At 31.9% G+C, this 18863-nt stretch overlaps 1 protein-coding gene across 1 annotated transcript; it reads left to right on the top strand.

The window, feature by feature from the left end:
• The first annotated feature begins 2377 nt into the window (after positions 1 to 2377).
• LOC110671514 (E3 ubiquitin-protein ligase BOI) lies at positions 2378 to 4768 on the top strand. Its single transcript, XM_021833995.2, has 4 exons — positions 2378 to 3302; positions 3405 to 3490; positions 3602 to 3999; positions 4088 to 4768. The coding sequence occupies exons 1-4, from the start codon at positions 3256 to 3258 to the stop codon at positions 4628 to 4630; spliced, it is 1074 nt and encodes a 357-aa protein (XP_021689687.2). The 5' UTR covers positions 2378 to 3255; the 3' UTR covers positions 4631 to 4768.
• The last annotated feature ends 14095 nt before the right edge of the window (positions 4769 to 18863 follow it).

Raw genomic sequence — 18863 nt, 5'->3', positions numbered from 1 at the left:
TGAATTATATAGATTAATTCACAGTCAAAATGAGTATCTTCTTCGTAGAAACAAAGTGCCCCTAAACTTGTTTAAAATGAGAGCCTTCAAAGATAAAAAAAAATCAAGCTAAACTTATATACTCACAAATGTATACTCATTTGTTCTTTTATTACTCCTTACAAATAACTTGAAGCTCTTATATATGGTACTCAAAGTGTCCCTATCTTTTGATTGAAAAATTCATCTTTTTATACATGTAACCGTTAAAAAGAGTTGCATCTTTTCATAGTAAAAAATTTGAATTAATCGAATTAAATTTTAATCCTATACCTGAAGTGTTACTGTTTTGCTTGGGTATATATAAATATAGGATTAAACCCTAAGCAACTAAGCTATATAAGCTATGTTTCATTTTTTCATTTTTTTGCTCTTACACTCATAAAATCCCAACAAGCAGTCAGCAACCTACCCTTCTTTTATTGACTCAGTCGCACTTCTAGCCAATACCTTCCTCTGTTTTTATCTTTGTTCCTCCCCCTTCAGACAAGTTGATGTTGATGCCCAATTGAAATTCCCAGTTCTACAGCACCATCAAAAATCTTAACTGCTCTCCTCAATTCCCTTTGCACTCTCTTTCGGCCATACCCACATACCTTGCTGAGACCCACTCACATCTCCTTCTTCAACTAATCATGCTGCTATATCGCCTTACCTCATTAATCCCCTCTTCTCCATCTTCTCATAGTCATATAACCCTAAAACTTGATGTAATTGTCACCCACCAGCTCACCAGAGAACCCACACCCTTATAGCTCCAAAACCATGCACATAGCAGCTGCCATTATAGCACTTTGAATACCATAATTTCCTTCCATAAGTACTCTCTCTAGTCCCCACAGCAGCCTCAAGCTTTGATTTTGTTGAAATTTTAAATTTGTTAATTAAAATTGCAAATATTTGTAGTTTGAAAACTTTGTAATTTATAATTTTGGATGTGAGCGATTGTTCGTTGTCGGATGAGATTTTGCTTTGATTAATTGATTGTTCATTGTTGCCATTTGTTTGGATGAATGGTTGTTAGGCTTAAGATTAGGGATGAGGCACTGGGAACTAGGTAAGGGAAGTGAGGAAACAATAATGTTTTTATGTAAACATAGTTTTTTGCCTTTTGTAAAAAGCCAAACAATCGAACCGAATCAAATCGATTTGATTCAATTTCTCTATCATTTCAATTTAGTTTAGTTTCCATTTTGTAAGATTTTGATAATTCAGTTTTCGCAGTTTGGTTTGGCGCGGAACCAAACCAATTGATTGAACACCCTTAGGTGCCACATCAGCATTTTAACTTGTAAACCGGTAGAAATAGGTAACAAGGACTTTATTGTTCACTAACCAACCCTCTACCTCCTTCTTTCGTTAATTGAGCCCTCTCTAGTCCCATTTCATGTATAAAATTTCAACTTGAAAAAGAGAAAACTAAAACACCCAACTGTAATTTCTTCTCCGTTTGTTGTCGATGGCACCAAGAATCTCTTCTCCTGCCATTCCCCTCACCGATAGCACCACTAGAAGTCTCTGTTATTGCCACAATTCCCCCCTATGAAAATTAGAAAATGTTATTGGAACTTAGTACTCTAGTGAATCTATGGTTTCCAAATGAACAATCAAATGATCAAGTTTGAGGATAGAAATCCCACACCCTCCCCTTGATAATCAATGATAAGAACAAACTACATCCAACCATTAAAAATAAAAACATAAGAAAAAAATATATATACTTCTCAAATTTTTTGTAATTAATTCAAAATATGTCCCTCTAAATTGAAAGAAAATGGAAAAAAATAAGTATTATTTATTTAAAAATACTTAAATGCCATTTTATAATATAATAGACATAAAAAAGTATAATAGTTATTTGTCTCTTTTTAAGTGAAAATTTGTATTTTTTTAATATTTTAATAATTTATTCAAACAACATAAAAAATTATATATATATTTTATTTTTTTTCATTTATTCTCTCTAATTTCTTTTTGTTTTTCATGCACAATTAAAAATTCAAACAAACGGGTAAGATATTTTTTTTGTGAATTCACAATTTAATACATTAATTTATTTAATAATATAAAAATTACCATAAAAAAAATTTTGACAGCATCATGATAAATGTTTTATTTGTATTAAGGAAGATAATTTTAAAATTTATTCATTAAAAAATTATAAATAAAAAAATTCATATAATAATAGACTATATTAAAAATGCTGGCGATAATTCCCAATGGGCCCATAATACAATGAAACCCAAGGGTAGGGTAGGGGGAAGGCTGCAAAGTGCTGACATCCCCACCCTTTTCTACCAGTTGCAACTACTGCACATCAGAAATCCATTGATTTTTTCTTTTATTTATTTATTTATTTTAATAAAAAAATTTATATTATTATTGTGACAAATCAAAATAATAACAAAAAAAGTAGTAACAGTATTGGTGTTGCTGATAACAAACACAAGACTCCTTAAGAAAAGCCAACCCACCCCCACGCGAAGAAGAAGAGCAGAAGAGGAAAGCGAAGGCCAACAAAGAAATAAAAGAAAGAGCAGAATAAGCCAATAAGGGTGTCTCTCTCTTGGACCGATTCGTTTTAATCGCATCTCTCCTTCTACTCCTTCCTATTCCCTTGTATCCCCTCTCTCTCTCTCTCTCTCTCTCTCTCTCGCCTTTCCCTTCCCATCCGTTCCCTTCACCACATATATGTAACACATACATACAAACAACAGCAAATCAGACCGTATATAACAGGCACAACAAGGAAGGAAAGTAAAGGAAAAGAAAGATAAAACCAAAAGATGAGAAGAGTTATGGTGGTGGGAGCATTAGTGTTGGATTTGTTTTGTGGTGGCCTTTCAACAGATATAATTCCATTCATTTGATTCCCTCTCTCTCTCTCTCTCTCTCTCTCTCTCTAATTTTCTTTGTATTCCTGCGAATAATGAGGAAAGGAGGAGAAGAATAGTTTTGTACTAGTACCTGTCTGTCTCATTCCCCCTTTTTTTTTTTCGGGGTCTCATTGAAGAGTCCGCCTTGGCTTGGGGGGCATCAGCTAATCATCTTTTCATGCTTCTTATGTGCTAGCGTTATTGCTGCCTTTCACATTGCTCCATAACTCCATATTACCCATACCCTTTTATCTCTTCTTTCTTTCTCTTCATCAAATACACACACCACAAACATCAAAGCTTCATTTCTCTCCCAGTCGTTCTATATATCTGTCTATCAATGGCCGTTCAAGCTCAATACCCTTCAAATGTTCTCCTTCTAAACAGGTTTGTTTTGATTCTTTATCCCTTTCTCTCTCTCTCTCTCTCTCTCTTTTTTTTTTTTGGTTTAATCAATCTTTCACTTATCCTCTTCTCTATGTTTTACAGAAACGGGCAAGAGGGTCATGATTATTCATTGCAACCACAACCAGGAAGATTTCTTGATCAATCCCATATGCTATTCACCAATGGAGGTTAGCCAACCCCTGAATTTTATTTTTTCTTCTTCTTATGAAGATTCAAATATAAAAAGATGTAAATTTTGATAATAATCATAATCAAGATTTTAAAATATGTGCCTGCAGGGGCTAATAATCCTCGCAAGAGAGGAAGAGAAATGTCAGCAGCAGCGGCAACGGTAGCAATTACAACCACCACCACCGGTGGCATCACAACAGGGCCAACAATCAATCCATTCTCTATGCAATCTCAAGCTCCTCAGTTAATAGAACTCTCTCAACTCCATAACCACCACCACCAACACCACCCCTCTCAACCAAATGTTGTCTCCACCGGCCTAAAGTTATCCTTTGGCGACCAACAGCAACAGCAGCAACAAATACAACAAAATCACCATTATCAGAGCCAGCAACATCAGAGTTTTGTATCCCAATCCTCTCCTTTCTTATCCTTGTTATCAGAAGATTTTGCCACCGAAATTAAACGCCAAAGAGACGAGATAGACCAATTCATTCAAGCCCAGGTATCCATCTTCTCTCTTTTTTTTTTGGAATTTTTTTTCTGTTGATTGTTGTACGTAGATGAAACGCAATGGTTCATTTCCATTACAGGGAGAGCAGTTGAGGCGCACATTAGCCGAGAAGAAGCAGAGGCACTATCGTGCTCTGCTGAGCACGGTGGAGGAATCAATAGCCAGACGACTGAAGGAGAAAGAAGCAGAAGTCGAAAAGGCCACTCGACGAAACGCCGAATTAGAGGCACGTGCTGCCCAACTCAGTGTGGAGGCGCAGGTTTGGCAGGCGAAAGCCAGGGCACAAGAGGCTACGGCGGCATCTCTACAGGCGCAACTGCAGCAGGCGATAATGAGCGGAGGAGTGGCGGCGCAAGATAACAGGAGAGGAGACGACGGCGGGCTAGGATGCTCCGGGGGAGTAGAGGGGCAGGCGGAGGATGCGGAGTCCGCTTACGTTGATCCCGAGAGGGTGATAGTGACAGCAGGTCCGAGTTGCAAGGGGTGCCAGAAACGGGCAGCAACGGTGGTGCTGCTGCCGTGTCGGCATATGTGTCTCTGTACAGAATGTGACCAAGTGGTTCAAGCTTGCCCACTTTGCCTCCAAGTAAGAAATTCCAGTGTAGAGGTTTTTCTGTATTAGCCCAATGCAGTAGGCCTGGGCCCATTAAGAAGCCCAGCCCATATGGGATTGAAAGTTTTAAAAAGGAAAAGAAAAAAAAAGGAAAAATAAAAAAAATAAATAATTCTGAGTAAAATAATACTGAAAGACTTTTTTGAATTTTTTAAAAAATCCTTTTTGGTTCCCCTCTTGGAGTTAAGTACCTAGAGGTAATGTACATGGCCATATGGGTATTGCCATTTTTTTTCTTAAATTTAATTTATATATAAATTCTTTTATGTTAAAAATTATTTGTTTTTTATTTTCCTTTTCTTTTTATTTTATAATGCAAATAATGGAAATTGTGTTTCTAAATCGGTTAAATGCAATTCATTCACATGCCAAGCCAATTAAACAAAGGCAAAAAGTTTGAGTGTACTTATTTAAAAAGTTTAATTTAACCTATTTTTTATTTTTTTTATCTAAATTAATTTGAAAGTTTTAATTTAAATTTAATTTGATCTAAAAATTAAAATTTATGAATTAAATTTCTTGATTTCTTTACTTAAATAAAAAAATAATAAAAAAATTAAAATTTTTAATTTCTTAATTGAAGTTCAAAAAGCTTGATTTTTTAATTTTTTTTCAATTTTTGAGTTAAATTAAAACTTTTAACTAAATTTTAAAAAAAATTAAAAATAGACTAAATTAAAACTCTTCAATAAGTATAAGGATTAAATAAATATATCACTTTTATAGTATGATTTTGAAATAAAATTTAATTCACAATGTAGAGAGTATGTTCCATTATCAACTGGATTATTTCTTGATTAGAGAACATCTTAGCATACAAAACTTATTTTCTAAAAATTTTTATTAATTTTAGTGGAATTCATTTTCTGTCAATTCATTTGAGGTCATTTAAATTCTTCAAGTTAATTTTTTTTTATTTTCTTTTATAATTTGAGAAATTAATTTAATTTTTATTTTTTTGGAATTTTGCATTTATTTTTTTTCAAGTTTAAAGCAAGCACATGCATATTTTAGTCTATTTTTATAACTGAATTAAAACATAAAGTTGCCTCTAGAAATGATGCATGAAAATGGTGGAGTTTAATAAGGTTAATTATAGGTTAATACATACATATGTGATTAAGATTTTTTTTTTTCCTTAATCAAGCAAATTGTGGCTAAATGATGAAAAAATAGTTAAATTGTTATGACTATTTTAAATTTTAGTTAAAATTTTTAATTTTATTAATTTATTTTCTTTTTAACAATCAATTTGATTCTAAAAATTATTATTAATTTCAATGGACCAATTAACTTTTCCAAATTAAAAGATGGAAGGAGATAACACATTTTATTAATAGGGCTTTGACTCTTTTTTTTTTTTTTTTCACTTAAGGATTTGTATTAATACATTGTTAACACTTAAGGCAAAATTGCTAAACGACGTCAATATATGCTAAATGTAGCAAGTCTTCCTATACTCTTAAGCTGTTGTGACAAGTAGGCCTTATCTATGTAACTATATAATCATGCCATATATTCAGTACCAAGTTAAAAAGAATGAGAAAATAAAATAAAATATGCTAACATTTACCCCTCTATTATAAGAAAATCAGCAAACAATGGGAGAAAAAAAGAATATGCTAACATTTAATCCTTATTGTGAGGAAATCAGCAGGCAAATTATTATATACAGTCAAGATGGGGTCTACTTGCCATATCAGTTTAATAACATAGGAAGACTTATCACGTTAATATAAATTGATTTCATTTAATAATTATGTCTTTAAATGCTAACAACATAATAATACAAACTCTTAAAAAAAACATAATAAGTAAATCCTGTGATACCAAAGTGTATTTATTCAAAAAAATAAAAAATATTAATTGAAAAACAAAAGAATAGCTACTCTGAATAATTTGGTAAAATCCATAAAATATGAAATCACAAACTTCTATCTTTAATCATAAATCACAAACCAAAAGCCAATTTAGGAGGCGAATTTTGCAAAATTTTTAGAGCTAATTTATGGGTTCCAACATAGGGATTTTGCCATAAATTATTAAATACCTTCGATGTATGTGCACTCTCATTTACAAAGCGTTGTAGGTCTCACATTAATAAATTCAAGCAACAGCTTTTTTTTTTTTTTGAGTAATTAGTACACCCTATTATTTGTCAGATTTTACAGTTGGTAGGGAAAACAGAGGGCCGGCTGGAGATTGCTTCTCTATTGATGTAGATGTGAGATCGGATAAAGGGGAGAGAGAGAGAGAGAGAGAGAGAGAGAGAGAGAGAGAGATGGAGGAAAGGTAATTTTTTTCGCTGTAGTAGAGTAAGCATAATTTTAAAAAATGAAAAGGCATACTGGCAACTTAATTTATAGATTATTTCTACTAAATATTTTTCTAATGCAATTGATATTCTGAAGCTCCATTTATTTTATAAAAAATAATTTATATATGAAAAATATTTTTAAAAAAATATTTTTCATAAAAATATTTTTTTTATTTAATTAAAATATTAAATTAATAATATTTATTTATTCATATATGTATAAATGTGTTTATATTTTAATAAGATTATCTAAAAAAATATTTTTCATAAAAATATTTTTTATTATTTAATTAAAATATTAAATTAATAATATTTATTTATTCATATATGTATAAATGTATTTATATTTTAATAAAATTATCGAAATTTAGAAAATAAAAAATGAGTTACTCTTTTGAAAAATGAAAGTCAGTTTCCTTAAGAATGAAAGTCATTTTTCTTAAAAATGATTTAGTTTTCTTTTTAACCGGGAAAATATTTTTTATTGATCAGTTTTCTTAAGTGTCCCACACTCTAAAAAATACAGAAAATATTTTTCAGGAAAATGTTTTTGATAAAATAAATGGAACTTTAATAATAAATAATTCTCATATCTAATTGATCCTGGTGGATACCTATTTATATATTATTTTAGATAAAGAGGTATTATATGTTGATTTTTGTATATTGTATTATATTTGATAAAAAAATAAAATCTATCTTATAATTAGAGAATTTGAGAGAAAATTATATATAATTTTGAAATTGATATATATTGTTACCGAAAATTCATGTGTATTATTCATACTCTATAATTTTAAATAGAAGTGGCAAATTTTGATCATCCCAAATTTGCTTCACCAAAAATGATCTATAACCATTTTAATTTGTTCTAAAATGACTATAATTTGATTGACTTGCAAATTTGAGAATGCAATTAAGGGTTATGAATCCACATAGACTAATCAATTTAGATTGATCCAATATTTTGACTCAAAAATTAAATAATAATATTAATCTCTAATAAAGAATTAATATTTTAATCTAAATTAATTTAATAGCTCCTTCCTCAATATTTGAAAGTATACTAAAATTTGAGAGGATTGATTTATCAATTAAAAAATTAAACATTAAATCACTATTAAATCAACAAGTGATTGAATCAATATCACGGAGCTAATCCCCAGAATCAATATCACAGAGCTGATCCCTAGATAAACTTTACAGTGCAAGATTAGGGATACAAATTCTGAAGTCATTTTTATTGAGAGAATTTTATCTGAATATCATTTTCGACCTAAATGTTAGATACCACATAACTAAATTAAAAATAATAACATGCAAGCTATTATATTTGAAATAAAATTTATATTTTAAATAAGTTTTAAAATGTTTTTATTTAATATATTATAAATGAAAATTAAAAAAATAAGTAGCCATCTATCATTTTTTCATAAAATGATACTTTAATAATTTTTAAAAATATTTAATTATTTATATCTTTAATTCTTAATTATGGGATATGATATACAATATTTAACATGCTAGCTACGTCAGGAAACTCATGGCAGAACATAGGGAAAAAAATACATAGCATGAGGCTTGGCATTAATTGAGAAATGAGTTTATTTTCCATATATGATTAATGGTTTCGTGTGGAATAAATTATTTAAAAAAAAAGAATTTTAATTGAATTTTTATAAAATTATATTTATTTATAATTTTTAAATAATTTTTTTTAAGATAATAAAATTAAATTTTTTTTATTTTAAACATAGAATTAATAAAAAAATCAATTAAATTAAATCATTGTAAAATTTTAGAATTGAATTTCTAAAAAAATATAATTAATATTTTACATCTTTAAATCTGACTTGTAAAATCTATGATAAAAAAATTTAAAATTAGTATAATTTGTAAATAATTTTAATATATATATATATATATATATTAAAAAAATAAAAATTAATCAGTGGAAGGTTTTGGCATAAGAAAAGTGCTATGTCCAAAGAAAATATGGCCAAGGACATAACGTATTTACTTCATTTTCTGATCACATGGTGATGTTTCCTCAGCCACAATTGCAATGGATTTAGCACATTCTAGGGTTCAATGGCTCTCCCTTTATGAGGATAGCAATGCCATTTGGCTGAAAATTTGTCACCAAAGCTAATTGCAAATGGGTATTTTTAGCACTCATTTCTAGTAACATAAACATGGAAAATTATGAAAAATTATTACGCCATTTTGTGTTTCTATTATTTAAAGTCTGATTTTTTTTTGTTTATATATAATACTTTTAAAATTTTTTAAAATTTTTTTTAGTTGAATAAAGTTTAAGTGTGGGAGACTTTCAATTTGGGATCAAGGCATACCACCAATCTAATTGATAGATTACAATAGAGTTTACAGATTACCTGTGAAGAAAGACGATTGGTAGGATCCAATCTCACAATCTAATGGGAGTGCTGACTGAGTCTCACCAATTGAATCAACATTCGTTGGCTTAAAATTTTTTGATACAATTGATTTTTTTTGTTTAACTCACTATTGCGGCCTCTTATTCTCTGCTTGACTTCTTTCTCTTCTTAATCCTTACTTCATTGTCTCACTCTCAGTTCATTATCGAACCGCACCACCATCAACCATGGAAGCACCACATCACCACATCAGCCATAGCAGCACCATGCCGCCGCCTTCATGTCATCACTTGCCATCACTTTCACCTAGCCACATACATCATTCTCTCAATCTTTCTTAATCTTAGATCTTGGTGGATAATAACTTTTAAGGTAGCATTCAGTGTTTTGATCATAGTACAAAATTACCTCTTTTATATATTATTTATACTATTCGGTGACATAATATTTATAGTAGTATTTAGAGGTTAAGGGAATGGTTCATGAAAAGAGCGTTTTGATCAGTGCCAATAAGATGATACTATTATTTTTATATTTAACAGCTAATCTAATAGTTATTCTTATTGACACTTCTGCTTTAAATCACTATATAAACAACTATCCACCAACAGCTAGTAAAATAGCTAAAGCTACTAAAATAGATAACATCTACTAGAACTGCTAATATTACCGAACATGGCCTTAGGTAGATTACTTCAATCAGATGATATTTAATTTGCAATTTTGAGACTTTAGGGAGTCGGGTATGAGACAATTTTTTTTTCTTTAAATTTTTCTACACTTTTCTCATGTAATTGTTGCCTCAAAAATACTTTCATTTTTCTGAAAAAATAAATTGCTTTGTAAATACATGCAAAAATGGTTGGTATAATTAGTAAATTAAGCCTTTATTATTGTGGCCTGTCCTACATCGATAAGCATATAAAATTTAAGGTAATTAAATCAAAATAACTTAGATCATTTTGATAAAAATATGCTAAATCTAAGTCTAATTATAATTGTCGATCCATTTGTGCTGCAACTCCCCATGTATAAAAATTTGAACAATTATGCCTTGGCTTGCAGTGACACATGTATTACCACTAGTTAATCCCAATTCTAAAGATGAAAATATTGCAATCAAGAGCTTGTAAGCTTGAGTTTTCTCACACCACAATAACTAATTGTTATAACAGCCACACGAATTTAAGATATACATAGAATCATATAATTAAAATAAAAATAAAAATAGACATAAAATTTATGTTATTTAATTATAACTTTTATGTCTACAGACAAAACAAAAAAAAAAAAATCTACGATGATAAAAAAACAAAATATAATTACACATAATTCTCAAATTCTAATTCAGTGTGTTTCACAAATTTATCACAATATTACTGCAATAGGTAGAAAATACTATATTTATATAAAATATTCCATTCGAGCCGTTTCCACCATGAATCTCACAAAATATTTTATTTGGGTCACAACATAGAACTTTTCAAGTTGGTCACAATTCAATCTAAGAAAACATATTCAAAATTCAAGTTCTATATATAAAATTAATAAATTTTAAAAATTCAATTTTAATATTATTAAAAATAATATGTCACGACCCAACCTATGGGCCGGACCGGCACTAGGACCTGGGCCAGCCTAAAGCCCCCGAGGCCCGTAGTAAGCCTTAACTATTCATTAACCCAACTCTAAGGCCCATTTGGGCCCAATATCAAGAAAACAAACGGACAGAGTCCGGCCATAAAATGGACTTTCCAACGGGGAGTTTTCGACTCACCCGACCTGTAAACACAATAAACAATCCATTGGGGAGCTCAGCTCACCCTCCACATACTCATCAACATAATAATAAATGGGAGCTCAGCTCCCTCATCCAATCCATCAAACAGACTTAAAATATTAAGTTTACAGGTTCAACATGAATATAATATTACAGACCAATTTCAAATAATTACTGCTAACACATGCGGAAATTCTAGGAGTAATTAAAATTACACAATATTGATAAACAACCTGCGAGGTAAAAAGCGAGTTAACCTGAACAAAATATCCTCCTGTGGCTGTAAAAATTTTTGAACAGAGTGGCGTTCGACTCGAGAGTAAAATATCAATCTTAACTATAATCTCTATAACTATCTCAAACTAATGCAACTGTAGAGTGAAATGCAACATACACAACATTTTCACATCATAATATCAAAAGGTAATTTGGAGCACTCACACACCTGTAGTATCAATCATAACATATGGGGTGATCCCCTATCTGACTCTCTTAAATCCAACTGGTGCCGAATTACTCAAGCTCGGACTTCCACTTAATAACCAAATCGAGGGTCCCAGCGAATTACTCAAGCCGTGACTACCCCTCGAAGGATCGGGTCCCAGCGAATTACTCAAGCCGTGACTGCCCCGTCCTATCCATAGTCCACACCACATCACACGCACGCCAACGCACGCACACTGCTCCAAATTACCACAACAACATTCATGGCACATTAACAGTTATGAATGCAACATAATTCGTGCCTAGAGTTTAACTAAATAAATATATGCATATAAGTGATGCATGGGCATGCTGAACATATAATAATATCGAAATTACAATTAAAATTAATATTTTACTCACAGACTTGACGACAAATTACTGTGGCGGTGGGCGGAGGAAGAAAGTCTGCTCACCTGACAATCATATTACATTTATTTAATACAATCTGACTCAATACAAATAAAGAAAAAGACCAATTACGTCCTAAGTCGTGCCGAAAATCCGGCAGAGTCTCCCCTATACCTAGGACCTACCCAACCTGCAAAAGGGCTAAAACGCACTTCTATACTCACAATCCATACATCAACAGTTCAATCATATCACACAGCCCCTCCTGGGCCCATCAAATCAATCATCCATCACAATACGCAAAATTTCAATTTAGTCCTTATTATTGATCATTTTTGCAAAAACTGCCCAAACAAGCTCTAAAAATTATAAAACTTTGCCTATGTCCTTAGCAATATTACTAAGCTATTGCAAAAGAATCCTAATTTTCTAAGCTACCACGAATATTTTATGGATTTTTAATCCTATTTAAGCACTAGAAAATTACGTAAAAACTAGGTTCGGGTTTACCTTTGCCGATTCCGACTTCGGGGACGCGCTCGGGACGTCTGACAATGGGGGGCTAGCCAAAACCTCGGCCCAATTCGGAGACTTTTCGGTCCACGTGCATGCGGCGAAATTTGCGAACCGGTCAATCGCCGAATTTCCGGGTATCGAGGATAGCTACACGAAGCCCATAACTAGGGGGTTAGCACTTAAATTTTTCAGAATTTTCTAAGCTCATTTAATGCTCGAAATTACACTGCGAAGTTCCGTGGGACCCACCGAAAAACGGTGTCGGAAAAATTCGAAATTTATGTCGTTGCGAAGCTCTCGACGAATGGAGCGTGCTGGTGGCCTCGGTTTCCTCGTGGGATTCACGGTTTTCTTGAAATATATCCCATAAGTCGAAATTGTTTAAAATGTTCACGAGCAAAAATCGTTCAAACCGCTGGATGGTTTTGGGCGTTCTTTGTGTCTATGGAAAGCTCTACGAGTAGATGATTTTAGACACAAGACCGGTCTGTCGGTGGCCGGATCGGCCGGATTTGGCCGAGAGCTGGAGCGGCAGCGCAGGGGAGGGGAGGAGAGAGAAAAGAAAGAGAAAAGAGAGGGACGACGCGCGCGGGAGAAGAAAAAGGAAAGGGAGCCGGTTCGATTCGATCGGTCCGATCCGGTCCGGTTCGATTCGGCCGGTTCGATTCGAAATACAAAATTTTGAATTTTTACTCTGCCTCGGGACCGAAAACGAGGTCCAAAAATTCCGAAAAAATTTCGTAAAACTCAGAAAAATACGTAGACTCCAAATATATTTTTAGTTTTGCCACGTGGTCTTTAAATTAATTTTTAAAAATCATCAAAGTTTATATTTTCGGAAAATCGAACCCGATTTTTAAAATCCGAAAAATCTCAAAAAAATTCCTAAAATTTAAATAAAATTAAAATATCAAAAATACTCATAAATAATAAAATTTGGGGTGTTACATAATAATTAACACTATTTGCATGCAGCTAAATGTTTGTGGTAATTTAAAAAAAAAAAAGATAGATCTTTCATTAAATGGAGATAAAATATATAAATCTGAAGTGTAAAATTTCATACTAGCATAATTTTGTGTAAGAAAAATTAAAATAAACACTTATACAAAATATAACAATAATTATCTTAAGTTGAAGGACCTAATCGTGTTGACAAAATATTTGATATGACTATTTAGCGGAAAACGCGCTTCACTTAATGCTAATCTATCACTATTTTCACGATTTTTCTATGAGTCCCATCTAGAAACCATCAAGTTTTGATATTGAAGAGAAAATCTATACTTCTTTTATTGCACCCTTGCCTAAATAATAAAGCAAAACACTTAACAACTTCATAAAAAAAAAAAGATCTTGCAATGGAGGAAACAACACATCCTCTCAAATGAAAAAATATCAAATCCTGACAGAAGAAGATGAAACAAATCCTCCAAAAAGAAGAGGCAATAAATCCCATAAAAAAAGATACAAAATTTAGATCTATCAATAAGAATATACTAAAGATAAATATAGATTTGTTTCAAAAAGATATAGATCTTTAAATTATTGAGAAAAATACAATTAAAATGCAAAAAGAAAAGGAGGAAAATAACCACTAATGAAGATACTCACCCTAATTACTCTTAAGAGCTCACAAGAGTAAGAAAAGAGAGGGGGAAAAGAATTTTGAGAAGGAGGCTGGTTTGGATTCACTATATGCGATTTTACTTTCATAGTAATATTGTTAAAACTTTAACGGTGGAAATGGTGTTTGTTCTAATTATCTTTAATATGAAGTTTTTATCTTTTTAGTATCAATGATGATGCATTGTTAAAAATTTTTTTCTCATTATCAATTAATTAATTAATATTAAAATTAATCAATATATTCATAATTCAAATCTTAATATGCAATTATTTGTCAAAATCATGCACAAAATAGAAATAATCTAATGGGTTTTACATAAAATAATATTCTAAAATTATCAAAGCTTTTAAAATGGGTATTCATTGAAGTGATATATGAACTAAACAAAATTAAAAAATAGATATATATTTTGGCACATCAATAATCTTTAAAGGCAATGTGATTGTCGAAGTCTTAAATATTGAATGTCCTATATTTAGGAGACAAATATTTTAAAGAAAATAAAAAAATATACTTTAAAGTTTGAAATGGATTACTCTTCATATTTCTTTTTGGAAAAGAATAACAAGAAAACAAATTACCTTAATATTTGGTATGGTCTTGAAAACATAACAAGATCACACTGGTTAAGGAAGAAATCAAGGAATTAGATCTTCTGTTGGAAGATTAGTTCTTTTCTTTTTGTTCTTGCCGCTAAAGTAGCTCTTGCTCATTATTTTAGATGTTATTCATATTATGACGTGTGTATCACCTGAGTTAAACCTGATTGCTTCTTCAGAGGTTTTTTTTTTTTTTTTTTTTTTTTTTTTAACCCAAATTTTCTGAAAAAAAAAAGAAAGAAAACAAGGAATTAGGTTATGTTTAGTCATGCTTGAATATAATAATCAAGTGGGTTGGAAGAGATTGAATCCTAAGCATATCAAATCACGTTTTATTAAGTAACTTTTACTATTCAAGTTATCAAGTAGGGAGAGATAAGCTAGAATCTGACTTGTAATCACATGCCCATTACCCCATATCTAAACAAAAGTCTATATATATATATATATATATATATATATATATATAGTGGGAAGAGTCATCATCATACGTATCTATTAGAGATTAGAGGTACCCATGTCTAGAATACTTGTCTCATAAAGTTGCAACTCTTACACCCATAGGCTGTTCCATTTTCAACTCTCATTTCTTTTGGACAACCAAGATTTATTGCAATCTATTAAGGTTTTTTTTTTTTTAACAAAAAGTTTAGGTAAGGAAAAGCTTTAACTTCAGAATTAGACATACTAACTTCATTGAGAGATTATAGTAAAATTTAATGGTTGGTAAAATTTAAACCTTCAATATAATGAAAGTACTAATTGAATCTTATTAACTGGACCAACCAACCTACAAAGATAATTGATTATACATTTTAATTTTCTTCTTTCTCTTTCCTTTTTATAATTTCTCATTTTGAAGCACATAACCATATGTTAACGACCTACCCCTAGTGTAGACTATCATCACAATTCACAAAATCCAGCAATACCCCAATTTTACGGCTGCCATTACCAATGCAGAAAAGAAAGATAAGTTATATCCATATATAAGATTGGGAGAAAATTTTAACTAAATTTATTTGCAGATTAAATGAATAATTTTTTTTTTTCATATTAATACATTTATGAATACTCAACTTAACTCAACTAAATCTTTATCTCAAAAATTTAGGGTCGGCTATATGGATTCATTTTCTCTACTCTAAACGATTTTGGGTTAAATCCTCAGAAATGTGTAATGCTTCTAGGTCATGTTATACTACTCTCCTCCAAGTTAATTTAGGTCTACAACTTTTTTTCTGTCTATCCTCTAACCTAATGTGCTTTACTTGTCTAACTGGAGCCTCCGTATGTCTACGCTTCACATGACCAAACCACCTTAATCTCCCTTCTCTCAACTTATCCTTAATTGGCACCACTCCTACCTTTTCTCTAATACTCTCATTACTGACTTTATCTAGTCTAGTATGGCCACTCATCCACCTTAACATTCTCATTTCTGCAACTCTTATCTTAGACGCATATGACTTCTTCAATGCCTAACACTCACTACCATATAATATAGCCGGTCGTATGACTGTACGGTAAAATTTTTTTTTCAACTTATTGGGAATCTTGCGATTACATAAAACTCCCGTGGCATGTCTCCACTTCAACCATCCGGCTTTAATCCTATGACTAACATCCTACTCACATCCCCCATCTACTCGAAGGACTGAGCCAAGATATTTAAAGTGATTACTTTGGGACAGTACTACTCCATCCAAACTAACTCCATCCCTATTACCAGTTTGGCCTTCACTGAACTTGAAATGCATGTATTCTGTCTTCGTTCTACTTAACTTAAAGCCCTTTGACTCTAGAGTACTTCTCCAAAACTCTAGCTTTCTATTGACTCCGTCTCGCGTCTTATCTATCAGAACAATATCATCCGCAAACATCATGCACCAAGAAATACTCTATTGTATATGTCTCGTCAATTCATCTAAAACTAATATAAAAAGGTAAGGGCTTATAGCTGATCCTTGGTGTAATCCAATTGAGATCGGAAAATCTCTTGTGTCCCCTCTCACTGTGCGCACAATAGTAGTTGCTCCTTCATACATATCTTTCAACACTTGTATGTACCTAATAGATACCCTCTTTTGTTCTAATACACTCCATAAGACATTTCTTGGAACACTATCATAAGCCTTCTCCAAATCAATAAAAACCATGTATAGATCTTTCTTCACATCTCTATATTTCTCCATCAAGCTTCTAATGAGAAAGATTGCTTCCATAGTTGAACAACCGGGCATGAAGCCAAATTAATTGAGAGAGATAAAAGTATCATGACGTAGTCGATGCTCCACAACTCTCTCCCACTACTTCAAAGTATGGTTATGAGTTTAATTCTCCTATAGTTTGAGTAACTCTGTATTTCTCCCTTATTTTTAAAAATAAGTACTAAAATACTCCTCATCCATTCATCAGGTATTTTCTTTGAGTTTAGAATCTTATTAAATAATTTAGTTAACCATGTCACTCCCATATCTCCCAAACACTTTCACACTTCAATTGGTATTCCATCGGGTCCACAGGCTTTACTTACTTTAATTCTCTTAAGTGCTTCCTTTACTTCTAAAGATCTAATCCTTCTAGTATAATTCACATTCTTTTCTATTGTTCTATAGTCTATATTCATGCTATTACCATTTTGACTATTATTAAAGAGATCATTAAAATAATTTCTCCATCTTTCTTTAATGTTCCCATCTTTCACCAATATTTTTCCTTCTTTATCCTTAATGCACCTAACTTGATTGAAATCTTGATATTTCCTTTCTCTCCTCCTTGCTAATCTATAAATATCTTTCTCCCCTTCTTTAGTTATAATTTTCTCATATAACTTTTTAAAGGCCTGTGCTCTTGCTTGACTAACTGTCTTTTTTGCTTCTTTCTTTGCTATCTTGTACTGTTCGTATGCCTCATTATTATCATATTTAGGTAATTTCTTATACCATTCCCTTTTTCTCTTCACTGCCTTTTGTACGTGCTCATTCCACCACCATCTCTCTTTTGAGGGTGGTCCATATCCTTTAGACTCTCCAAGTACTTTTCTAGCTACTTCTCTAATCTTTGATGCCATTTGTATCCACATATCATTGGCCTCCATATCCAACTTCCATGCTTTGAACTCGAGAAGCTCATTTTTGAACTTCACTTGCTTTACTCCTTTGAACTCCCACCACTTTGTTTGAGCTACACTATTTCTTCTGACTTTACTTGAATTGTTCCTAAACTTGACATCCAAGACTACTAACCAATGTTGACTTGTTAAAGCCTCTCCTGGAATGACCTTGCAATCCTTGCATAGAGCTCTATTTGTTTTTCTAGTTAAGAGAAAGTCGATTTGGCTTCTATGTTGCCCACTTTTGAAAGTCACTAAATGTGACTCTCTTTTTATAAAGTAGATATTTGCTAGTATCAGGTCGTATGCCATAGCAAAATCCAGGATGCTTTTTCCCTCCTCATTTCGATTGCTAAAACCAAAACATCCATGAACATTCTTATAACCTTGCCTATCACTTCTTATATGTCCATTCAAATCTCCACCAATGAAAACATTCTCTTCATTCGGTATGCTTTGCCTTAAATCATCCATATCTTCCCAAAATCTTTGTTTACTCTCACTATCTAGTCCTATTTGTAGGGCATAAGCACTAACTACATCTATTGTTTCTCTTTCTAGTACTAGCTTTACTAGTATAATTCTATCTCTTACTCTTTTCACAGCTATTATAGCGTTTTTCAATGTCCTGTCTATGATTATGCCCACTCCGTTCTTATTTCTCTCTTTTTCGGTAAACCACACTTTGTACTCTGAATTACCCACTTCTTTGCTTTTCTCTCCTACCCATTTAGTCTCCTGAATGCAAGCAATATTCACCCTTCTCCTTTCCAAGGTATCCACAAGCTCTATTAATTTTCCTGTAAGTGATCCAACATTCTAAGTACCAATCCTGATCCTTCTCCTATCCTGTTCCTTTCTAATTGATCTCCTTCTATGATATCTTCTATTTTTTTCTATGTCTATCTTGTGTTCTATTCCACTATCTGTTCTACTATCTGTCCTATGGACTAACTTCTTTACCCACACCCATCCATGATGTGAGAACCCTTGCTCACTTAACACTACACCCAGGCGCCGGCATGGCACGTAGCTTTTGGTGAACAGCCTAC

The sequence above is a fragment of the Hevea brasiliensis genome, chromosome 15 (genome assembly GCF_030052815.1).
Source record: "Hevea brasiliensis isolate MT/VB/25A 57/8 chromosome 15, ASM3005281v1, whole genome shotgun sequence".
Taxonomy (NCBI): domain Eukaryota; kingdom Viridiplantae; phylum Streptophyta; class Magnoliopsida; order Malpighiales; family Euphorbiaceae; genus Hevea; species Hevea brasiliensis.
The sequence above is the reverse complement of the archived record's forward strand: the minus strand, read 5'-3'. Positions and strand labels throughout refer to the sequence as shown.